The following is a 26,019-nucleotide window of genomic DNA, read 5'->3' as shown; positions in this document are numbered from 1 at the left end:
ACAGAGCTGAAAATCACTGAGCTTCTAACATGTTCAGGTATTTATTTTCTTCAGCCTGTATCTCTTACAGCCAGTGACAACATCCAGTAAGTATTTCGCTCTATTCCCCAGCATGGACTGGCTTACAAGAATAAATCCCACTCTGCATAAGGGCAATTTCTTTCTGTTTGACCTATGCTAAGATGTAGCAGCAGAACAGCATCAGAAGTGGCCCCTCTGCACCTCAGCTCCCAGCCACTGCTGCCCTGGTGACACTCGGCAGCCTTGCTCCTGAAGTCATCACTTTGCCTTTTACATTATCCCTCCTATTTTCAACCCTCTGCCACTTTATTATTTGCTTGCAGGGCTGAAACGATGTTTTTATGTTTGGTCTGACCAGCAGCAGGCAGCCAGCTACTGAAGCAGGAGCCCCCAAATGATGACACAGGACTCAGCTCCTCAGACCAGCTCCTGCTGGCAGCTTTCCCTCTCCTCCTGATGTTGATGTGGGAACAAGACCACTTATGGCTTTGGCCTCTTAAAACCTCTCTACCAAGTGCAGCCGTGGTGCTTGGCTGCTGGAACTCCTGGTCCAGAGTTTCAGCCCCTCCTGGCACCATCTATCCCCTGCATGGGCAGAGGTGCTGAGCAGGGACCCAGAGTTCTGATGCAAGCTCATCAGTGAGGATGAGCACCACTGGCACACAGCATCTGACAGCACCATCTAAAACCACCTAAGGATGTCTAACTGTCAAAACCTTCCCCTTGGCTGCCAAAATCCTCAGGGATAGCTCTAGCCTTTGAAGACAGACAACAGGCAGCATAATTTTGGGCAGGCTCCTTCTCCCTCAGGTTTGCAGCCAGTGCCCTGCCTAGTGCCAGTTCAGCAGCTGGGGCTATAAAACCTGTCAAACTGACGCAGCACATGCAGAGGAAAACCGCAAAAGTCATTATTTCCATAACCCACTAGCCAGTTCACGTGCCTTTTTTTTTCCTGACAGAGTAGATAACCTTTTGCTAAATGTACTTCGCATTTTATGAGCATTTTCCTTGCACCTGCTGTTGTTCATTTCATATGGCATTTCAAACTTCCTTCCCCAAATCTAGTACCAAGATGCTTTCTGCCAAGAATTGGCTGGTTAAAAACAACAAAATTTACAGATCATACCCTGCTGTTGGCCATCCACATTACCAGTTTGAAGCTTCAATCTTTCACTTGAAAGTACAGCAGTAAACATACTTATTTATGAGCAATTAGCCATTTTTCTCAGAAAACCTGCATGACAAGGGCAGCTCTAACATATACCATCTATACATATACACGCTCTTTATCTATTTACATCTACATATATATTTGTATATATCACATATACACACAAGCATATGCCTGTGAAGGCAGAACTACACACTAGCAATTCTGCCTGTTCCCGTTGCTTCTTGCTCTCTCATCTACCTGTCAGCAAGGACTTTGCCTGCAAGGAAGTCAGGCACCAAGTGACAACCTGTCAACCTGTCACTGTACTGAGCCCTGGAAAGGAAGGCAAGAAAGTTTTATCTATTGCAGCTGGCAAGAAAAGGAGAGAAAAGGAATCTGAAAATGGCGGTGAATTTAGTGTAAAAATGAAAAAATCCAAGAACACAAAATGTTTTAAATTTTAGTTAAACTCCAAAAACAGAACAAGGTCAGTAGGGAAAACCAACCAACCAAACAGAAAACAAACAAACACAAAGTGTTAATAATGTTTTGCATGCTGAAAAGGGAGATATTGCAGCTGAGCAGCTGACCTTGGCCTCTGAAAGAGACCTAGACTAGCCTGCAAAGGCACGTGTTCCCACAAAAAAATAGCAAACCACTTGATCTGAGGAAGCTACATTATTTCATGTAAGAATCAGAGAAGTTTGAAGACACTTATTTATTCCCCAACATTTACAGGTGCAGAAAACACCTAAATTAATCTAACTGCATCAATCCCTTAGTAAAAACAATGCTGAGGCTTAGAATGGGACTGAAGACCATTGCCTGACAAAGACCGAAGCTGCAATAGTTTATGAATGATTTGCCAATGCCATTGCGTTGTAGTGGAAGGCTCTTCCACTGCTTTACAATCATCATATTTTATTAATCAGCCCAACAGCAAATGGTAAAAATAGAAATCCGCCTACAAAGCTGGTACATATGGGGAAAGCTCACTCCTGGTTGTTTTATTTTAAACAAATTCTACAGTAGCTCCCATTGTTTGTTTGTTTTTCCCTCTAGACTAGACAGCATGTGGCTTATGAGCCACACTGATAGATGCGATAAAGCTCCTGCCAGATCTGATTGATGACGGCACTAGGAAGTGCTGTGAAGGTCACAGTGTAATTCTCTCTTTGCAGCTGCTCCTGGTAAAAAATGGTACAGGAAAACAAAATCTGGATCCACTAATTGCTAATTAGCAGGGAAATTCCCTCCTTACCTTGCCTTCTCCTCTCTTCCCATTTCGAACAGGAATGCCATAAGCATGTGTAACCGATGAGAGACCAGATAAGTTTCAAAGAGATACTTAAACATACTTTAATGGACCAAAAAAAGAAAAAAAAAATCCAACCACAGCAACTGGCCAAATATTGAGCCTTTATACTTTGAAGACAGTGCAGAGTAGTTTAGCATGAAAGCAGCATATGAAAGAGCTTTTACCATTTGCTTTTCTGCAAAACTGAGATAACATACCACTACATATTCCCTATGAAGGACTGCTATCTCTAAAAGCACGAATACATGAATTAAGCTCCTTTCCCAAAGTCCATCCATTTTAAATGAACCAGGCAAGCATGCCAGCAAGTCAGAGCATCAGTCAGTCAAGTAGAACACAAAAATCCTCTTTTCCATAAATGTTGAGAGGTGATGAGGAGAGTGATAAGAGACTTCAGGGAATTCACAAACATGATATAATGACAGTTCCCTAATGAATAATATATATTCAGTGAAACTCATTGCAATTACCTCACATACACAAAGTATTGTATTTCTTGGGGGTAAAAGGCTCTTATCTTTGAGACATCAGCTACATTACAGATTAAATTTGAAACCACTTGTGTACTCTTTTCTGGCACTCACTATTAATGGATGGAAATATTTTTATTCAGCATTTTGTACTCATAAAGATTTTGGCACAGTAAGGCCATTAACAACATCTGTCTTAGAGAAAGACAGTCTTTATCACTCAGTTCAGAAATACATGATGGCAGAGAGATGCTGGCAGCAGAAATCCCCAAGACAGTAAAAAAATCCCACCACTGTGTCACCATGGAAGGAATAATTCCTAAACTGAAAAAGAAAAAAAAGTTAGGGTAAGATATTTAGAGAAGACAGTCCTATGCAGTTTGGTTATTTTACTGGCAAACATGCACCATCAATTTTTAAAATATCACTACGTGCAAAGAGCAGTAACTATACAAAATCAAACTGACCAGATAAAGTCCTCTTAGGAGCCTCTTTCCTACATTTCCTGATGAACACTGGTAAAATATACAACAGATACACATTCATCCTTTTCACAGCCTAGTGTATTCTCCAAAGAATACTCTAAGAGAGGTAATCACCATCAGCTCATTTGGACATTGCTGTGTTAAGGGTGCTCAGCACCTTTAGCAATCAAACTTTACTGTGCACCACATGTCACAACTGACTTTCTGCTAAGGTGGTAGAGGGGTAACTGATGGCAGAAAACTAGTTTTCTGCCATTCGGTATTTAATTTCTTGCCTTATCTCTGGAAAATAGGGATTATGTTCCAAAAGATTAATTTCTTATCTGCTATGCTCTGCACAGACCCAAATTATGTTCCTGCAATACTATTCATTATCATTACTCCCATCAGCATGTCTTTCACAACCTAGAGAGTCAAGAGTTAACTTTTAATCAGAGTATCATAGAATCATAAATGGTTTGGGTTGGACAGGACCTTAAAGATCTCCTAGTCGAGCAAGAGCAGTGTAACATATAATAGCAAAGACAGTATTTTACAGCCTATATATATACACATAGTATTTCACAGTGCTGATCCATATGCCACACAAATGCAGGACCTTTACGTATACAGAGATGGGTAGGTGCAGTGAGACAGTCATGCTGGTGTAACCCCTGCATACCACGCTCAGGGTCACTCCCCTGCAATTGCAGCTATGTGTTTTCCTACCTGCTCATACTGTGTTGACAGACTGTTCTCCGTATGGCTTTATGCACACAGTCCCCCAAAAGATATGGTATTAAAAACTTAAATTGATCTAAGGTCAGCTTAGGATGCATCCTAGTAGGAAAATAACCTTTATAGATGTAGCAGTACATTCAAGCCTTGGCTTTTTCAGTCCTTCACTGAAAGTTCAGAGCCCACAGTAACTGCAGTCCTTTGGCTGACTTACATCTTTCTACTATTTTTGTTGGGTTTGACTGTACAGTTCAACTGTGAGCCTAAGAACATTTTACATTAGGAGTATATTAACCTGGAATAATATCTACTGAGTGTGTAACTCAGTCACCTGCCCAGATCAGACAGACAGTTCCTGTGCCAGATGAAACCCTATATGAATCAGGGAAGTCCGAGTCATATCAATAGCCAGGTGTCACTCACATCCAAAACCAGCTGAACTGTGCAACTGGAAGGGATGCATAATTTTTTTGAAAAATTGCCATACTAGGATTTACTGTGACTAAAAACCATAATAGAGTGAACTAAACTGTACAGGAGTTTGTAACCACAAGTCCTTGCATCCCACCCTCCTTCTTCAGCAAGAGATGTCTTGCAAATGAATATTAAGTACATCTCTTCCTCCTCCTCCTCACCCCCTCCTCGCCAAACAAAGAGCACAGCTTTCAACAAAGCAGTTAACCAGGCAGGCTCCTGGATACCACACTCCCATTGAAGGACCTATCAGACACAAAACTTTTGAAAATGGATGGAAATTAAATCGGTGGACTCCAGATTGCATCAACCAGCCCTGAACCGCTGGCTCTTTGTCCTGAGGCGATGTCTCAAGGAAGTCGGCAGCAAGCAGCAGGGCTAGACAATTCCTGATCTGAGCTTACAGCAGGTTGTCTTTGCATCACTGAAAGGAATAGCACAGTTAGTCATATGTATATCAAATACAGTCTGTCCCCACTGAGACTTCAGTATTTGATTTTGGGTTTTGTGTCTCTGACAGTATCCCTTCAACTCGGAGCTTCAGGAGATGAAAATGAAAACCTACACCAAGATAGTAACATTTGAAAATCGTGTGAGTGGCTGATCTATTGAAGTGCTGCATTTTACCCCCTCCTTGTTACTACTGCTTCAAGAAATACTGTAGTTTCAACCTCAGAGATCTTCCAAATCCCAAAATCCACCTGAGACTCAGGAGCACCACTAACACTGACTTCTGCTGACAAATTTCCTGGGAAGCACCTAACAGTGTGATCTATCACCAAAGGCAGTTGAGTATCTGCTCATTGTTCTGTTTTCAGGCTTGCCACTGCAATCACTGGCTATCCTGACTCAGAGAGAAAAGACGTTTCTTTTCTGAATCCACTTCAAATTCTTCTTAAACCTATCTGGTGCCCAATAGCCCCAGAAAGACATGACGCTCTCCCTCTGGCTCTAATGCAGGATTTGCTCTTCTTCCACCCTAGTTCCAAAAGGAAAAATTGTTCAAAAGGAGAAAGTAATTGTTCTGTTCTTCCCATGGAAACCACCAGGAGGCATAAGGGATGACTGAAGGGCACCAAGTGCCCATACAGAAGAGCACTGATGGATGGATCCATCTGGCTGCCAAGCTGTTCCCTTGTGCCCTTGCAGCGACCATTCTCAGAGAGGCAGACAAAAAAAAGCTTCATAATACTGTTATTTTCATGAAAGAAAAGAATAGTTCTTGTAACACTTGGAGTAAACAGCAGCAGAGCACCTGCAAGGACAGGACACTAGCTATGGCATAATCATTACTTGTTATGGATACCTCTGAGAACTGAACCAAGCTGTGCCGTGACATTTTCTTCCCCATGGAACAAAGAACTGCACAAAGAACAGCAGAACTGGTCGTCTTAGGAAGTCCTGGACTGCAGTACATTGTTTAATTGGATCTTTCTGGCTTTGAGATTTATCATCTTATAGTTGGATCTCAGCTGCAAAGTTCAGTCATATGATAAACGGAATAGGCACAGGCACATCAAGTGTTGGCATCAAATAGATCATATAAGATCCAGAGGGGAGATAAGATAAATACTTCTCTGCCCCTGACATCTGCCTTGTCTTGCCTTTCAGAGTATGCATTCACTCAGCAGCGCTGCCCTTGAGGGCAGGTGAATGTGTGGGTTTCCGAGAGATGCCTGCCTAAATCCACTCACCTCCTGCCACTCCAGAGCTTTCAGGTTATAAAGCGACGCCTGCTTTTGGCCGTTTATCTGCCTCTGTTGCCGCCCATTATTTTCCTACCGCCTAAACCTCCGGCAAGCTTCCTCTAACCCCCACACACAAAACACAACGGGCGTAGAACCGACAAAGTTGAGTTTCCAAAAAAACCTCTCAGTGGAAGAAATCGAACCACGTCGCTGTGACCGGTCCCCCCCAGCTGCCAATGGCAGGCAGCTCCTCAGCTCGAACCTCCGTTCAACAGGAAATCAAGGAGGGGGTCGGCCCGGGAAGCCAATGGGATGGATCTGGAAGGATGGTTCTGTTCGCCTTTGCCCTGACTGACTCCAGGACTGTAACATGATGCAATCTCTCGGCTATGATGAAACGGGATCAAATGGCCAAGCCTGCAGACAGACCACCTCTGCCCACCCCAAAAGGCAGACAACAAGGAAGCTCGCAGCGGTACAAAACAGCAGCGCGGCTGCCTGGCTGGTGCCTTTCCCAGGAAGGGCATGCAAGTTTCGGGATGGCGGACAGAGGGCTTCGTTCCAGATTTCTGCTCTTTCAAAGCCCGGGCAGGGGCCGCCCCGCGCGCGCTGCCGGGGGGAGCCGCCGCCGCCCGATGCCCGGGCTCCCTCCCAGTTTTTTCCATGTGCTGCTCCCGGCCAAGAAAACCAGCGAGGCTGACTTTTTTTTTAGGCTTTTTTTTTCCAGTAAGCCCACAGGTTTCCTAGCACGGGGCTGCCTGGAGCAGCAGCGGAGCCGAGGCTGAAAGAGACCCATTTCTGAACCCAGCCCTTCCCCTCCCTCTCTTTTTTTCCCTCCTCTCTTCCCTCCCCGCCCGCGGAGCTCGGCAGGGATGCTGCCCCGGAGCGGGAGGGGGGCGAGCGGGACAGGAGCCCTCGTACCTTTCGCGCCGTCCTGCCGCGGGTGGCGGCACAAAGCGGCTCCGCGCAGCTCCAGCGCCGCGGAGCGCAGCCAGCGCCGCGCCGGGAGGGGACGGGCACGGGCGGGAGGAGCCGCCGGCCCGCCCGGTCCCACCGCCCCCGGCCCGCGGGTCCCCGCCCCGCGGGGAGGGGACAGGGTCGAGGCGGAGCGAGCGGAACAAAGGCGGGGGGGCCCTCGCAGCATCCCCCGGGAGGGGTCGGGGTGTGCCAGCCCCCGGGTGTAGGGCAGGATGGGGCAGGTGTGCGCAGCAGCCCCCGGGGGCGCAGCTTCCCTCTTTCCCCGGCAGGGGCAGGTGAGCCAAAATGCTGCTCCCTGCGAGGCAGATCAGACCTCAGCTTCCTGCCCCTGAGTAAAGCCTCCTTGGAGGACGGAGACTTGTTTCCCGAGTAAATGCTGACATACTGCGATATCACAGCTGGAGCCTCAGTGCAGCCCATGCCGTTCCCGTTCTTGTCCGGGAGATGCTGTCCCTCCGGCAATGAGCAATCCAAAGTGTGGATTTGGAACATACTCAGCGTGTCGGCATTTATCTAAATTTTAAGCCCTTTTGTTAAAATGGTGTAAAATGGGTTTAACATCATCTTACTTTAGCTTGATACAAGCCAGATTTAAATCAAGAGTGCAAGGTGAGACTAAAATCTGTATTGATTAAAAGTATTGTCTAAGAGCTTAAAGCAGGGTTCAGTTTGTAACAGAACTGCCCATTGACCAAGGGCAAGCTTCCATATGGGAAACCTTGGTATACATGTTCTAACTTTGACAAGTTCACGTATGTATTTTCCTCCCTGTCCATAGAGAAATTGGAAAACTGAGGTCACAGAATAATGTCACTAAGGGAAAAACTTTAGTTAAGGAAACAATATTTCTTTTTTTTTAGTCCACTTGGGTGTCAGAGCATCTTTCCTTTTACTTCAGCTCTTAACAGTTAGATGCACAAATGTTCTCTTGTGAGAAATATTTGGGGAACATTCTAGATGCAAGTTCATCATTCTGTACAAGCTTGTACCTCATGCTGTTGTCATCATGGCCAGGCTTCACGAACGAAGATTTGGGAAGGCTCTATCCACATTTGTTACAAGCATGCAGGTGGCTAATAAGGCCAATATGAGATAGACATGTCCGATTGCAAAAGGCACAGCAGAAAGACTCCTTAGGTTGTATATTCTGCAAGGCACGATTCTTTCTGTGTTGTCTTTTCTCCTCGAGAGTGATCCTGTGTGTGTTCTCAAAGGAGACAGCTGCGTTATAGATGGTGTGTCTCCAGGCCTCCCTATTTGAGGCCAGAGTAGACCAGTTATGGTGATCAATATGGCCAAGGCTGAGATGTTGTTTCAGGGAGTCCTTGTATCTTTTCTTTGGGGCTCCTCTCTTGCGGCAGCCAGTGGCAGGTTCACCATAGAGCAAGATCTTAGGGAGGCAGTGGTCCTTCATCCTGGAGACGTGCCCTGCCCAACGCAGCTGTGTCCTCATGCTGTTGTACATCTTAGAGGATGCCACTCATTAAGCATCTTTAATTTTGGTGAATAAAATTTGGTTTGTTCTGGCCAGGTTTAATGTGCTCTTCTGTACTGTTTCATTACCCTTAATCATTCCAACAGGGTGATACCAAAGTAACAGGTTCAACCAGGGAAAATTCTATTTAGTCAGCATTTACACTGTGTGGCCACTTAGGATGCATGAGGTCTCTGTAGCCTAAAACAGGAGAGCTGAATTCACAGCCCAACCTTTTCAGCACAAATTATTTAGCCAAAAATCTCACTTTCAGCTGTTCTCTTTTCTTGTATGCCTTTGGGTATGGGCAGGGAAGGACTTGCCTACTGGATGAGCTCTTCTTACAGCAGCAGCCTGCTCCTACCTGCCTTTTTTCATTCTGCTTGTTGGGAGCTGGCAGGAGGGGGTTGAAGTACTTAGAAGTAGTGATTTTTCAGGCAATATTAAAGGGTTTAGTCAGTCATGAAAAAATTAAACCATAGCTCCTCTTCTCCACAGTTCAATTGCTTGCAGCTATTGCTGTATTTGAGCCACTTAAGTTGTTATCGTGACCTGTAAAATATGATCACTAGGAAGAATAATCCAAAACTCTGCTGTAAAAGCACAGCCCTTGGCTGCTGTGGCACATGCAGTGTAATCCATGCACAGTACCACTGATTAGTATGCTTGCAGTGAGCACTTCCAGGATGTGCTGGCTTTACCGCCTCTGTTTGGGTATTTTTTTAATTTTAATGCACACATCACATACAGTAACACTTCAGCCTTTGCCTGCCCTAACACATGCACTGCTGTGGTCTGTAAGGAGGGTGCTTGGTTCTAGCAACACTGCAGAGTATTTCTTCCACACAAATATCTTGAAGATGTTAGTAAGCTGATCAGCAAAGAAACAAAGATGAGAGATAGTCATCACAAGACTGGCAAGAAAATAAGCACTTTATGCCCTATGCCAGATGTGAAAGTGAGATAACTAGGGGTTTGTTCTTAGGCTGTTGGAGAGATTGGTAAGGACTTCTTGTCTTGTGGTGCTAACACCATAAGAACTAAATAACAGGCCATCTGTCATGGAGACAATCATCAGCACAAGCAGTTCCTCTTGAAGACAAACTCTCTCTAAAGCTGAAGGGCTCAAAAGAACTTTTTTCTTATTTGAATTCCTAGGTTCCACAATGCTACATTTTAAATTGACATTCCTCCCGGTTCCTCCCCTCTCTCCTCCCCCATTTCTGATTTTGGCCATGTGCATTCCATAAGCTACTTCAGCTGCAAAATACACCTTAGTGTATTCACTGAATACTTAGTGATTCAGTGAATTTCTTTCCCATGAGTCTTTAATGACACTAGTTAAATAAAAATTCTATTTCACAGCATTCAAAAGAACAGCATATAACTCACCTAGAACATAATATCATCACAATAAGTCAAGTGATTCCTAAGGAGTTCTTGCATGGAAACTGAAGTCATATCATTAATAGGAAATCTGTGGTCCACAGTAAATGTATGTCATACTTTGCACCCAATAAACTTCTTAAACTAATCATCTTTTAACACAAAGGAGCAGAAAGCAAATCTGTATTAACATCCCTACTTGAACTATGTGTCCTCCAGCTTGAAAAAGCACCCTTTAGCTTTAAGACCAAACATCCATGCAGTGTTCAGACACTGTCTTTATTCTCATTAATTCACCATACAGTTCCCCTCTATCAAGGGTAACTCCATTACTGCAGAAATAGTCTTCACAAGCTCTAGGTAGGACTTGGTAAAGCCTAGTCACAAGGATCCCTTATCTTCCTGTAATCTTCTTAGCATTGGTTATCACAAAAAAAAGAAAATAATCAGAGCAAAGAAAAAGAAAATAATCAAGTAGTCTCAGCAGCAAGGCATCCAAATATAGTTGTTTACAAGACTAGGACTTTAACCATCAGATAATCCCTTCTGTGTTAACGCAGAAAAGTCATGACAATGACAGGCTATATTTATTATCTTTACGATGTGCTTAAAAGAGTTATTTATGCATATTTTAAGTTTTTTTTTTTCCCTTGGAAAATCAACATTGGATGAAATCTGAGAAACACAGGCATGAGAAAAAAATCTCTAACCATTTGTTGTGATTTATGTTTTGTAAGGTACTCCAAGCAATTTAGATTTGGCTCACTTAAGTAATGTAAAAAGGCAGGAAAACAGTATTTTAGACATTTAGAAGTATGGGTCAATTTTTAAAGATACACTCAATTCCACTTCAATGGACCCATAACCAGGCAACTCACTAGTTTAAGAGGCTCCAAAACCTCAGCAACATCGTGTTGAGAAAACAAGTGTAAGAAAAGCTATTGGATGCTGCAAGTGATGATTGGTATCCTCTGAAAGTCTGCTCAATACTTTCCAGTAAGACCTTTCAAGATGCCTGTACAAGAATATGTGGGGTTTTTTCAGTGCCTTAAAGTGAAATCATAGCTGTAAGAAAGAGCCTGTATGTTCTTGTCATTTAGTACCAGAAAGGCTGTCAAAACAATCTGCCTATTTGAACTGGTAATTTTTTTTTTTTTTGGAAGGGAGGGCTGAGCAGACACAAAAAGGCTACAACTGGCAAAACATTGATTTCTTGTGAGACCAGACACTGCCCCGTGCAGAAGACACTGGTGTGTTATACAGGGGAGATGAAGGCTCCTTGGAGCAAGCCTTGCTGCAGGTGCCTCCTGACGTGTCCCATCTCCTGCCTTCACATCATGTTGGCATGGGGGAATGGATGGTCTCAGGGAATGGTGAAAAGCAGGCAAAAATACTGTGCAATCTGGGCTGTCAAGAGATGGAGTGACATTACAGCAATTGCCACTCTCTTCAGTAAAACATACTGATGGCAGAATTTCAAAAACAGAAGGCAAGTGATGGCTTTTTAGAACAAAAATATTCTTCTGTTACTTTGAAACTGTAATTTTTCAGTAAGGAAAACATCAGTGTTTCTAGAGTTGTCTCAGACATTCCTGGCGTTTACAAACTAGGAATGAGTGTATTTTAAAAACAGAAAAAAGCTCTTGATAAAAATGGGGTCTTCTTCCTTTCTTATCATATACTATGATCTTGTTATGGTAGAATCTATTGTTATTAAGACTGCAATACTCAGCATCTTTATGATTTTTTTTTCTTAAAGAATGTCTTGTTTAAGTATCTTTTCAATGAGTTATTTTTTCTTGGGTCCCACATAATTTCCAGGTTCACTGGGGGAAAAAGTAATTATATTTTAGATAAAAGTGTGTATTATAGAAACTTCAAGAAGAGTGATTATACAGCTTTTATATAAGGCACGGTCCTCTCCTTACTCTCCACACAGGTAGGCCTTCACCTGTGTAACAAAAACGATTTGCAACTCTCTTCACAGAGATCTTAAATTCCACTGCTGACTGATTTTGAATCAGGGCAAAGGAGGGAATACATACAAAAGCATAACATACATTTTAGAGAACCCTGATGTGCAGCAAAATGGTTACTTTCTACTTATATTCTTCTGTTTGAGCTAAACGTAAGCAAACAATTCCTCCTGATTTCAGTTTTGGAAGAAATTCTATATAACTTGACCTTTACGCTCTGGTGCAGGTACAATTGCCAGTGATTTCAGTGGGATTAGCATTTAGTGACTGACATTTTCAAAATATTGTGCTAACATCCTTTTATTAAATGCATATTAAACCCTTAGAATCATTGAAAAGTAGTTCTGCCTTTGGGTAGTACAAACTTGAAAAAAAATTCCTATTCCCATGATTTTATTTTTATATTAAAGTTGCACACACTGAGCAAAGACTTGCTGTAAATCTTGCCTCCTTGACCCTGCTTTCTTTGAATTCAAGCAAGACTGGGCCAAAAATGGAATCTCATCCCTTCCTGCCTCTTTTCCCAACCGCATTATTCAACAAGGTATGAAATTCCATACCTTCCTTCACCTTTTTCATCACGATCAAGGAAGGGCCAGTTGTTAAATTTATAATCTGCCAAAATAACGCCCGTGTAATTCTGTTGAAATCTCAGCTATTCAGATAAACCCACTCTGTTGTTTTACACCACCATTACTTTGTCCTTTTTTTCCTAGGAGAACGCTTTTTTAAGCACTGGAAAAGCTGATTTAAGTCACTCCTTATTTACACATTATTTACTGTGGAGTTGACTCACTGTGATATGTTTCTTTTTTTACATAAGCAACTTTGTTAATCCTTCCAGAAAGCTTGGCCACTTTTGCTTTTAACAATACTGTTAAAAATTACAAAGCTAAACTTTTTTGACTCTAAAAACCCTTTCCATTTTTTCCACTTAAGCCTACAAATTAGAAGGATTTGAAAGAAAAAGACCTTGCCTATGGTTGGGCACCTGCTACTTTAATGCTTAGCCTCTGTGCAGTGTTGGAAATCAAGGTCTGATGATATGGAGTAAGTTTTGGTTTGCAAGTATCAGCCTCTTTAATTCTTACTGAATTTTTTACAGTAGATGTTTCACCATTTTTTAGTAAGCAAGTTAGGGGTCAATAAAATTTTCATAAATACTTACAATTTCAGAATAATTGCAGGGTTGCCAAATTGATATTAATGTAACAATCCTAATTTTAGCCATCCAGTGATTGTTGAAGGCCTAAATTAGTGGTGAAGGTCCAAATTATACTTATTTAAAAGTAAGCATATTTCAGAGGTACAAAGTTACAGGAAATGTAAAAGCACATAATCTAATATTTATATTTTTATAGAATATTATCAAAAACATTTACAGACCCGGGAAGAAGGCGTCTGCCTTGAAATTGAGCACCTCACAATAACCTAGAGCAGTAGCATCCTCCCACAGATGACAACAGGAGAGCATTCTTCTGTAGAACCCTGTAATTTTAGCCCCTACTCAAAGAAAATATACATTTCAGCTTCTATTCTGTATTTATATTCTCTTCTATGCCATTTAAAATGGAGTAAATTATTTCAGTAGTCTTTGATTATTATGTTATTTTTATTGCACTATAAAAATAACCAGTTATTATACTGAAAAAAATTATTAAGACAAAGAAATGCAATTTGAAGAATTTGATGCTTATAGAGTGACTCATAAAGTCCTCCAGGCACTTCAATCTATCAAAAACTAACTGGGAAATGAAAAATATCTAGTACAAAGTTGGGAAAAAATGGGGAGCTCAAAGTATCTATACTCCATATCCTTGAGAGATTTTTTTTTTAAAGTCTGACTAGCAAAACTGTCAAGTGACATGAAGAGTTTTAACCTTGTTCCTCAAGTGAATTATTCCAGGTCAGAGAGCTGAAAGCAAATTCAGACAGACCATTAACAACCTCAATTGTTTAATTTGCTATCAATCATGGTACCTTCTTAATTATCAGTTAATAATAAAAAATTTATGGTAATAGTGCAAGAAATAATAATGACTCATGTCAGAGTTCAAAATCATGTCCACTTGGGAGGAAAAAAACCCCTTGAAATAGTGAGGTTGGGTCAAGCAAGGCTTCAGCATAATGTAGATTTGTAATAAAAAGTCAGTCATTCTTAGCTTTCTTCTTCCCCCATTAAAAAAAAAAAAAAGTTATAGTGCTTGACACAATACGGCAAATATGAAGCAAACACTGCAATGCCGTTATTTTGTCAGACCGTTCCTGAATACAAGGTACAATGGGCTGAAAGGAGTTTGCAGAAGAATTATCAAGGGCAGAGAAAGGTTTAAATCTCAAAAGGAATGGAGAACATTGGAATTTTTTGTGCAGAGATGAGTTGGAGGATGTAATAAAAAAATGTATCATAGCAAATGGAGAAAACAGGTCATCCAGGACACAAATGTAATGAGATTCAGAAACAGAAATCAAGAGTATAAAGACTTCTAATAAAAGGCAAATACATCATAGCTAAGACAGTAAACCTCTTCCTTAAAGCCTGAATCATGATACATTTACCTACATGGGACAAATCACTTTTGTCTGGTTTTGGTTTCCTCCTGATCGCTCTGGAGCTGCTGCTTGGGCAGGCTGGCAGGGAAGGCCTGGCTGCTCCCAAGCTCTTGGGTGCTGCAGAGGTTTGTGGAACCATTGGGAAAAAAAAAAAAAAATGGAACCTACCTTACACATACCTGCATGCACAGTAGTCGAGATGTCAAACACTGAGTGGCAGGAAGAAAACGTGATAAATCATGAAAGTAAGAGCAATTCTAACCACTTACTTCTCTCAGCCGTAACTCACAGAGGTGGTGGTTGTGAGGCGGGACACAAAGACTCAAAAAGCCTGAGCCAGCAGCTCCCATGAGCCTTTAAGGATTAGGCCATACCTCAGAAGCAGCCTGGATATGAAGAATGGGTGCAACCTCCAGTATAATTTTACATGTACAAGAGGGTTACACCTGTCATTGCGGTATTAAAAAGTCATCTTTTTTTCAGATATTTGAGGTGTCTGAAAAATGGTAGCCACGATGGTGACCTATCAAATAATCACATTGGTCAAGGGTCAGTCTGGACCTTAGGAACCTTAGAAGAACACCACCGTGCCCTTTTCCTCACACACAAAACAAAGAGGCAGGAGAATATGAATATAAGGACACTCTGAAGCTCATGCATCAGACAGACCGAAGTGCCTGGGATCTCATGTAGCTCATTTGCATACAGCAGAACAGCATTTTCCTGCAGATCTGTGAAAAGGTTGATAAAATTAATGGTCTGGCTTGTTCACACTAGGTAAATGTTAAAAAATCCAAATGAGGAATGTAAGATAAGGCATCTGTTTTGGTCTGAACTATAACATTTTTTGTTCATGTAAAACTAGCCTTGTCTCAGAGGGTTACTAGATTCCAGGTAGTGTCTCACAACTACGTATTTTCTTGTTTCTGCAATTACAGGTTTCAGAGTTCTCCCCTGAACCACAAGGAAAAGAAATAGCAGAGGGTCGGACAAAAATGTCCAGCCTTCTCAGACAGCTATAATGGTAATCTGGCATGCCTGGTTTCCTATCTGGAATTGTTGGTCAGATATTCCTCAGCAACCACAAAAATCCATGTGTTCCTTTGTCTCAAAGACTAAGATGATGAAATAAGTTGGCTCTTTCATTGCTGTGTTTGAGACGTCTTTAAAATACATGAGGTGAGAATTAGGTCATACATCAGGGTTGTCATGAACAGCTGAGACATACAACTCAGATCCAAGAATGAAAATGAAATCTCACAGAATTCCCTTGCCTCTTGTATACATATCAAAATAAGTTTCACCAAGAGCTATATTGATCCTTTTGAGTTGCATAGCCATATCCATACTTAACAAAATGGTGAAAGACAGCATGTCCTTGAAAACAAGACTATAGAACAGTAACTTAATAACTCTAAAGAGCATTATCTGAAAAACAGCCTATGATTTGTCGAGACTCAGTTTTTTACTGCCAGAGCCAGACCACACTATCAGATGGAATAATCTGGCAAAGTGTTATCTCATTACTCTGAAATGCATTTTCCATTTCATAATGCTATTTAAGATTAGCATATGGAACTCTATTAAAATAAACCAGAGTATTGACTCTGCACGTTAGTCTATTCACATTTAATTAGACACCCAAAGTTCCTGAAAGAGAACTACATGACTAAAATTCCAATTTGCAATTTTTAAATGAGGAAAACACTATCAATTTTAGAAACAGAAATCCCGTATTCTCTGGTATACCGTGGTCTGCTTTATGGAATTTAGGTGATGTACGGAAAACTTAGCAGTGAAGTGAATTACAATGCTACTCACTTTATGGCTGTTTTACACTGGGTTGGTGCCAAATCCAGCACACAATATCATACTGTAAATGTGAATTTAGTTAGGCTAGAAAGCATAACTGAATAGGTCACTACACCATATGACAGTAGATGCTTTAAATATAGAGTGATACACTGGCATGTATCATCTGACAAAACAAACAGCTTACCGAGTTGTGCCTCCTTTGCACAGAACAGACATCTACAGATCATTTCAAAATTTCAGGAAAATGAAATAAGAAGGACACACAAGAGTAGTTGTTCTTCTAAAGTTAGCAGAAGTTTTGTGTATGAAAGCCAAAATTCCTTTTTGGTTTTGGCTGGTAGTAGGAACATAAGTTGATAAACTGACTGTCTTCTAAAACAGTTTTGTGTGTTTGGCATGGAATACATGCTTGTTTAGTGAATAGTATAATGAACACAAAGAATTACTGTGTTAGGGTGTTTTGTGAGATCTGTGCAATTCGAAGTACTTTCCTGGTGGCTTGAAAGTGATTTGGTAACATGGTCAAGGAACTGCCAGTGGTATTAACTTGATAAAATCTGGCTTATTTTCACTGATAGACTGCAGGCATAGAATTAATTTAATCTAAGATTAGACAGCTTGCAATGTATACTTCTGCATTGAGATTGGCTTTCTTTATATTCAGTGCACAGGAATAGGATTGGGGCAATTCATCTCACTAGTTTTGAACATCAGGATCTGACTAAAGACCCTTTTTTCTCTTCATTGACCATAAAAGGGAGCACAGAATGACAAAAGGACTTGTAAGCAAATATAGAAAGATGATGGGGTACTACTCCCAATACAGTTGAGCACTGTGATAAGAACTGATGCTTGTGAACTAAAATGTCTATATGGGGGCATGTAAAGTAAGAGTTGTATTTGATTTAGCTCAGCTACCTGAGGCAAGGACCTTCAAGAGACACTTTTAAAGGCGTTGACATTATAACAGATTAACTTTCTCAAAACAGTGTAAATGGGTCAAGCAGCTCACATGATCTCACTATCCTCACTTGCCATCAGCCACACATCTGCAGATACATAAACCAGTACAGCAGCACGGAGCTGTTGATCACATGTGCTTCTTAGTAATGCACTTTTTCCTTACGGCAGAGGTTGAATCCTACACCAGTACAACAGCTGCTGTGGGAAAGAAATTTTCAAATTATTTATAAAGTCCCATATCTAATCTGATCTGCACTGACATATTTGATCAACCTGCAGGTTTTTTACGCAGTGAAAAGATGCCTGTAATCAATCTGATGTCCCAGGAAGGTGCAGATGAGAAGAGCGGTCTTCACCAACATCTAACTTCCTCATCATCATTCCCTCACCCGTTGTTCTGCTGGATTTAGCCTTTCATAGTAGCAATGGGCCTTGCTGATCATGTTTAGGACTGACCCATTTCAGTGCACTGCCAAGTTTCATGTGCAAGCAGAATATAACAAGCTATTCTGAGGTTGTGGTCTACAGGTGCTCTCATTTAAAACTGGCCAATGGTTCTCTACAGTGTGGATCACCAGTGAAGCAGCTTTTGCTTGGTGAAATGTGACAGTTGCTTGATGGATTGTTTAAATCATGACCAACTTTACAGTAACTTGACACGCTGAAGTACACTCAACACTCTCCTCAGTGGCATTACATTAATATCATGGGAAGACCCTATCCAAAGCAACAGTACAATCTAAAAATTATACACACATTAGAAAAGTCATTCAGTTATGTCTTTGTTTTAATGAATTTTTTTTAAACATTTGTATCATCAGACAAAACATTTAGGTCATGAGAAAATATTTATTTCCAACAGCATGGACTTTGAATGTTAGTTGGAAGAAGGCATGTTCAATGCTATGATTTTTCCAAGTTGAAATAGTGTGTTGTAGTGCATATATTAACCAGTTACTTTAAGGAAATGCAAAAAGACATAGTGAAGTAGAAGGTGAGTACAAACATTCAAGGCAGTAAAAATGCAAAATACTGACACATGGCTGAAAAACATACTTTTTGTAATGCTCTTTTAGTATCACACAAAACTAGCAACTCACTTTAAAACATTCTTTGTCAGCAACCATACTTCTGACCATATGAAACTATTAAATTTAATACAGTCTTTCAGCTGGAAGAGATATTAAGGTCTAACGCTCATATCAAACGCTTAGATTTTGTTAGCTTTTCTTGTTATTTAAGATAGTTTCAAGGTACTGCACCAGTATCACATAGGATTTTTTCTTTTCAAATTGATTTGTACAGAAACATGCAAATAGTAATGCATGAGGGTTTTATATATTTGATTATAATTGGCTGTATTATTGATAGAGCACACCAAGCTTTTTTTGTTACATTTTATGCTGAACTGTTCCATTTCCACATCTACCAATTGCCATCACAATTCTCATGGCTTATTATGTAAAGCCAGAAAGTTGAGAAAGTGTCTTCACTTAGGACATATATTAATGAAAATAATTCTTTTATAGGTAGATAGATCTATCTACATACTAATTAAGATTGCATGGTATTTTTATCAGCATGAAATGTAAAAAAAAAGTTCTCCAAACACCCCAAACTAGTAGGAGAACACAGTCCTCTGGCACAATACACTCTTAAACCAGTTTTGTATAAGGCTTCAGTTTTCCTGATGAATGGGACTAAATCTTTACGTAGGTCTGTATACATTTTAGTGATTATAACTGTTTTATGTCACAATATATTCTTAATAAAATAAAAACTCTGGTGTTGTAATTAAAGATAGCTAGTTACCTTCTAGACAAATAGGACCTTTTAAAGAGTACGCTGTGTTTAAATATAAGAAGTAGAATTAAGGTGCTTCCATATTTTTGCTTTCATTCTTAAAAAGTACCACACATAAACAATTGCAATAATTGCTTGCGGATATGCTTTTCTTTGGCTTTTACCATATTTTTTATAGCATGTGAACCCCCACTGGAAAATTTTATATGAATTACTTACTTGATTTTGTAAAAATTGCATTATAAAACCTAATGGAACAAAATGTTGGATGCATTTCCCGTGTCACAGCTACACTTTTTTCTCTTCCTTTCAGAATTTCCATATGCATCAAGCAATAACTGCAAGCAACAATAAATTTAAAGCTAGATTTTTTGCACATTGTAAACTGGGTAGGACCAGGAGTTACTGACAAAACTGGCTGGAAATGCAGGATTAGCAAATTCTCTGTATCCCAACACATTACCATCTAATCTGTCTTGTTTCCCCCGACACATACTAACACAATGAAGCTGGACAATGGTTCAACAGCAAGTGCATGTGATAGTTCTGGCAAGACTATTTTTGTTTTGATTAAGCACATATTTTATCCAGGAGGGTTTAGAAAAGCAGGGCCTTTTTCTTCAGGTCATTCCGCTTCCAAAGTGCCAGCCGATCAAATTCCTCAATGCTCATTTTGAAGACTTCCTGGAACTCTTCAGGGGACAAATGCCTCTTTAAAATGAAAATACAAAAGGTATATTAAGCTCATCTGTGCACAGGAATATTTCTGCCCTTCCTAAGTTTTAAAACACACCACAAAATAATGCATTAGGGTTTGCATTTAAATTCCAAAATCGGTTCTGGAAAAGACTGCATCAAAACCAAAGGAGCTCAGAGTAGCTGGGAAATGAAATTATTGATGGCAGTAGTGACTTCTGAAAAAAAAAGTCTTTTCAATAGTCTTTAAATAGTCTTTTCTGCTCTTTCCAACTGAGCAGAAGCTATGGTTTTTGGGAAAAAGTATGTGTTTACCCAGAGTGCTTGATGACAGAGCACACTGAAACAAATTTAAGTCATCCAGGACTTTAAAGAGTCTGATAACAATGTAATTTCAGAGTTGGATTTGTTTTGCCTTGATCTTTAATGAGAGCAGTGGACACCACACTGGTCCACTAATAGCACCCTTGTAACAAAGGAGAGAGCACATTGCTAAATTCTTAAATCCAAAATGTGCTTAACCATGGGCATAGACTCTAGTCAGAAGTTCAAGTTGGATAAGGTTGGTTTTTTTCTAAATGTCAAAAAATATGCTTCTATTTGATGTTTCTGTGATTCAGTATTAAAAAAAAAAAGTAAAAACTGAGATCAAGAGAAAGGGAAGAAATTCAATATAAAGAATTGGAAGGAGGTAGGATAACAATTCCCTAACAATTATTAATATACACACAGAAAAGGCAGAAGAGGTAAATGTATGAATTAGAAATTAATATAATGTCAAATTCTTCTGATAATTGTGGACTAACCCTTGGTCAAGCACTTCATCAGTATCAGTTACGGTTCTCTGTTTCTGATGAGTTAAGGGACACATTCAGGGCAATGATAATTAAAAATCACAATATTTAAACATGGACTCCTGTCTCCCACAAAGGTTTCCTTGAAATCTGGGACAAGGCCTCCAATCTCTCTCCTTCCCAACCAAGCTCTTGACTTAAAGCTCCCCAGACACAGTTCTCCTTCCAGGCACACCCAGGCAGCCCTATCCTCAGCATTTCAGCATTTGCTGAAGTACCACCTGCATCCAAAAATTAGGTCCCACAAAGCTGCTAAGCAAAAGAAATGCTTGGACTTGCCTCACACAGCAGAATCAAACTCTTCTCACAGTAGACAACTGTGTCATTTCAAGGGAAGGACATCAGCCCTTTCCTTTCAGCTCACTGCCTCCTGGTTGAAGGACTTCCCAGGTGGTGAAAAACCTGGGTTCAGCGTCCTCATCACTTGGAGAAGGCTCAAAAACACCATCTAGTCCACATGACTCACTCTCCAGACACATGCCAGCAAGCAAGCCTGGAGTAATGTTAAAGGAGACACAGTCCTCACAAGTATGAATAATGAATGCTACCAGCAAACACTGAGGGCGATGTGCTGAAGGCAGAAGGGAGCACAGCACTCCTCAGGGGAAGGGGAGCCACTGGGTCCTTTAAACTATGTACCAGTAATTCAAATAGGCCAAGGTTGTCCAGCATTTCAATCAGATCCCAGCATCATCTGCAAAAGTGCTACCCTATATTAGCCAAAATTGTGGCAGGGAGCAAGCTAACATGCCCTGGCAATCCCACAATGGTTTACCTGACCAGGATGAACACAGCCCCATTTGTCCTACCTTACAAAGCTATTTTTTTGACAAATCTGAGAGTAAAATTTTACTTTCCACTTATTAACAGTGATTTTATCTTTGTCATGTAAATTACTCAAGGAAAACTAATGAAATTGTTTGTAAGAAATCACTACATATAATTACCTTGAATGGTCATCATTGGGCCTTGTGGTTTCTTAAAAAAGGACAGCCTTGGTTTTTTTCCCCTTGAGATTCCACATATTCAGAACAACAGTGACTAAGAGTTTGGAACTGAGCCTTCATTTTTCATTTGACCAATGACAGCAACCCACCATAAGCACTGCTCATAGCATGGAACAAACACGCCATGCATATTTGGCAAAGAAGACCCCTTTTTGCATGGAAATGAGCAACATCTGACAATGTATTTTAGAAACGATCTCTCACTGACAGAATTTAATTCTACTTGGCTTGGAAAGAAAATAACTCCTCTGTGCACTGATTTTTTAAAAACATTTTCCTGGTAATTCAGTGGACAAATGAGAGTAAGCTTAAATTCAGCAATTTCTCACAGCAAGGAACATGTCTCTAGGTTGTGGAATTGAAAAAGAAGTCTGGATGAGCAAAGTGTATCACACTGTATTTTATTTTTATTTCTAGATTGTGAATAAGACTTGAGATGATCCTTCACTCAGGAGAAAGCAGTGACAAACTGTAGTTTATTCTCAAAGAGAAAATGAGAAAGCCTATACCCTGCAGGTAAATCCACTTTGCAAATCATCCAAAACCACAGAAAATGTAAAACTTTAAAAGGAGTATGTTTTCACCATTTTCCTGAGGTAATTTACACCTTGTATTCCTAAACACTGCTGTGGTCTCATCAGATCTGTTTCAGTACTGAAGGCCAGTGGAGGGAAACTCAGTGAGCCCAACATCACCCAGTCTCTCCAGGGTGCCAAATACTCACTACACCTCCACCTTCCAATGAAGCTTGCCACACATCTCAGTAAAAGCTGTGCATTTCCCCCTTTCCTCTCCCATGCTGTACTGTGCCATCTATCATTCTGCTTTGCCCTCAGGCTTAGTGATTATTCAGTCCACACACACAGCTATCCAAGCCAGTATGAATTAGTCGTGCACTGTACTCTTGTGCTTGTGTCCAGATGACATCACCTTCATTCTTTGCATGCACTTGTTTTCTAATTGTAACAAAGTTTTGTTTTACAACAGCACCATTTTTTTCTTCCTTGCACAAGTTTTCAGTTGGTTCTGCCTGTTACAAAAGCAATTGAGACTTTCCAGCCCAAAGATGCAGTGACTGAGATGGAAAAGCACAGTTTCTCGGCTTTTAATTTTCTTCCATATACACTCTCATCTCAAGGACTAAAAACCAGATTGCAATATTAGCAAGGTTTCTTACTCCATCAATGCATTATCCACATGCAAAAATAAATCTAGTAGAAGGGAACACCTCCCCTTTGGTCTGAACACTTTCTGAGGACACCAGTCTGTGCCCATTGAGCACAGTTCCCACTGTTTTCTCTCTGCATTTCAGAAACTTTCACCATCCCTTTCTTAAGCATCATGGGCTCTAACTTTGGGACTGACCCTAGAAGCAGCAATGACTACAGTTTTCTCTCAAATTTTGGAATAAATCTTGATCCCAGAAAGATGTCATCAAACTGGCAAAGCTTCAGATAAAAGTAACGGAAGTAATTATGGGTTGCAGTTTGATTTATGAGAAAAGACTAAAAGGCCTAAGCATGTATAAGCTTAGGGAAAATATTGTAAATGTCTACAAGTATCTGAAAGGTCTAAACATCATGGGAATAGGCCAGTGTGGGAAGTTAATGTTCATACTTTTCTTTGTATATGTGATATTAAATTTTGTCTGCACTATTGTTGGGACCTTCCTAAACCTTACAGCTTTAAAACATAGAGATCTTCCCAAACCTATAGGCAGGAAAAATGCACCTCTAAGAAATCTTGGACTGATTTATGCTTCTTCTCAGTTATTGGAATATTAATTTGTCTTAACTGAAGCGTTACCTTCTCTCATTAGTCAAACAAAAGAAGGGAAATTGAAAATTATGAGTAGGGAATAGAGAGGATATTCATCTTGAGGTATGAGAGAATTTGTGTGTGTAATGCAATGCTTTACAAGGCCAAGAACATGTTTTCCTTTTTTTTAGGAATGGATCTGCTTAAAATATCCAGCTATGTTAATAATGCATCATTGGGCCATTAAAGAAATGGCCAAACTTATTAGTAAAAGTAACATTCCTTCCCCTTTTTTAATAGTATTGGCCTTGTTTACATAGGAAGTCTGGGTGTTTTACAGTGTGCTAGTAAGTGATTCCTAGTTCCCTTTGTGACAGTTTGGCCATATTCAGGCAGCTTAACTCAATCTCCTTCTCTGCTCTGAATCAATGGCAAAGCTGGGCACATTGCAGACACCGAGGAGAGTAGAGAGGACCATGATATGGTCCCATTCTGCCCACACTCTGAACTGACTGTATTTAAGTGAGGTAATTTTGGAAGCGACATAATGACGTTAACGTGATGCTACCTGAAAACCTTGCTAACAGATAAGGTAAACAGTTTCAAGATGGTTCTTCACTAAAAAGACTGCTATACTGGAGCTCACAGCATCAGAACATTAGCATCTGGGATAAGTTTAAGTGTGAAACTGCTACAATATAAAGGACTATGGCATCATGTTGTTTTGAAAAAATTGTATTAATCTGGGGCTTGTAAAGTCAATAGTGGTCAATCTTTTGTTCTGGATAGCATTTTGTGACAGTTTGCATGAGAAATCAGAAAAAGACAGTGAGACTCCAGTAAAGTACTGAGGGTCCACTAGATCCATCCATGGAAGAGGAGTCATGTTTTCAGAAGCACAATATCTCACCTGCACTGACAGCACTTTGGATTAGAGATATGGGATCACAACCTTGGGATCTCAGTTTGGGAAGCCTGAAGGTGGTCTGCAGTTTGGGAACCAAATGCTGTTGCTGTTATTCCTCACCTGGATGTTACCTATAGGGCACAGCACTGCATAAGAAGGGTCACCACACCTTGCTGTAATTATGTAGCTAGCTCTCCAAAAACATACAAATGCACAATGGAAGAATTAAAATGCATATGTTTGTTATTACGACATACAGAACTAAGCAAGGGCTGTGCTAAACCTCTCCACTGCAATGCAACCACTAGAATAGAAAATTCTCATGCTCTATGAAACAGGAACATGAAAACAAATGGTACAAACACACGCTCGTTTTTGACTCTCTCAGAACAAAAGTGATCAATTGCACATTCAAATACTTGCTCCACATTGTTATCTCAGAAACAAGTGGTGCTTTTCACTGTAAGTTAATGAGGCTTGTCTTTAGATTTCTGTGGCCTGCTAAAAAGCCAGTAATAATTCTAGACAGTTACAATGTTTATTTAATTAAATGAGATTTCTTTCCCCCAAGAATAATTGAGCTTTTAATGTAATTCAGAGATGCTTGAAACTAATACTTAGCGTCGTGGTTTAACCCCAGCCAGCAACCAAGCCCCACGCACCACTTGCTCACTTCCCCACCAACAGGACTGGGGAGAGAATCAGAAGGGTAAAAGCCAAAAGATGGGTTGAGATAAATACAGTTTAATACAGAAAGCAAAAGCTGTGCACACAAGCAAAGAAAAACCAGGAATTAATTCACTGCTTCCTATGGGCAGGCAGGTGTTCAGCCATCCCCAGGAGAGCAGGGCCCCATCACATGTAATAGTGACTTGGGAAGACAAACACCATCACTCCAAACATCCTCCCTTTCTCCTTCTTCCCTTACTTTATATACTGAGATGATACAATATGGAATATCCCTTTGGTCAGTTTGGGTCACCTGTGTCTTCTCCCAGCTTCCCATGCACCCCCAGCCTCCTCGCCAGTGTGGCAGTACAAAAAGCAGAAAAGGCCTTGCTGGCTCTGTGTAAGCCCTGCTCAGCAATAACAAAAATATTGCTATATCATCAACCCTGTGTTCAGCACAAATCCAAAACATAGCTCTTTACCAGCCACTGTGAAGAAAATTACCCCAGTCAAAATCAGCACACTTAGATACATGGCATTTGTGTGAATAAGAGAAAATTTCAATTAACCTACAGCCGTCCTGCAGTAAGTGGTGACCAGGTCATGCTGCACAAGCATCTCTATTCTTTGTCAGTAATTGGATGGGAGTCCTCATGTGAAAATCTGAAGATATAGGAAATTCAGAGGATATCATACTTCCTTATGAGTCAATATTGAACCAATGAAAGAACATAGTGGGTGGCAGGAGGTGATGAGTTGAAGACTAGAAAAATCAAAGTCCTAATTCCTAGAGAAATTTAAAACTTCAGGTTTCTTTCACCTTTGCTTTTTGTTTTATTATGTTCATTGGAAAT

The 26,019-nt window shown here is 40.5% G+C and overlaps 2 protein-coding genes across 20 annotated transcripts in view; both read right to left on the bottom strand.

Annotated features, from left to right (window-relative positions):
• AFAP1 (actin filament associated protein 1) overlaps window positions 1-7,318 on the bottom strand; it is a 116,100-nt gene extending 108,782 nt beyond the window's left edge. For 4 of the 5 annotated variants that reach the window (XM_032686419.1, XM_032686421.1, XM_032686422.1 and 1 more), the window contains exon 1: window positions 7,248-7,318. The gene's annotated coding sequence lies outside the window, so the exon portion shown is untranslated. Of the gene's footprint in view, window positions 1-6,332; window positions 6,400-7,247 lie in introns of those variants that run through there. The other variant, XM_032686420.1, reaches the window with a different exon arrangement.
• Window positions 7,319-18,240: 10,922 nt separating this feature from the next.
• The window catches only part of ABLIM2 (actin binding LIM protein family member 2), a 140,273-nt gene continuing 132,494 nt past the window's right edge, over window positions 18,241-26,019 (bottom strand). For all 15 annotated transcript variants that reach the window (XM_032685220.1, XM_032685225.1, XM_032685222.1 and 12 more), the window contains one exon: window positions 18,241-19,985. In XM_032685220.1, the coding sequence (XP_032541111.1) occupies window positions 19,872-19,985 (114 nt within the window). In that variant the 3' untranslated portion in view covers window positions 18,241-19,871. The remainder of the gene's footprint in view (window positions 19,986-26,019) is intronic.

This window comes from Chiroxiphia lanceolata, chromosome 4, assembly GCF_009829145.1.
Source record: "Chiroxiphia lanceolata isolate bChiLan1 chromosome 4, bChiLan1.pri, whole genome shotgun sequence".
NCBI classification, from domain to species: Eukaryota; Metazoa; Chordata; class Aves; order Passeriformes; family Pipridae; genus Chiroxiphia; species Chiroxiphia lanceolata.
Note: the sequence above shows the minus strand (reverse complement) of the source record. Positions and strands in the feature narration are given on the sequence as shown.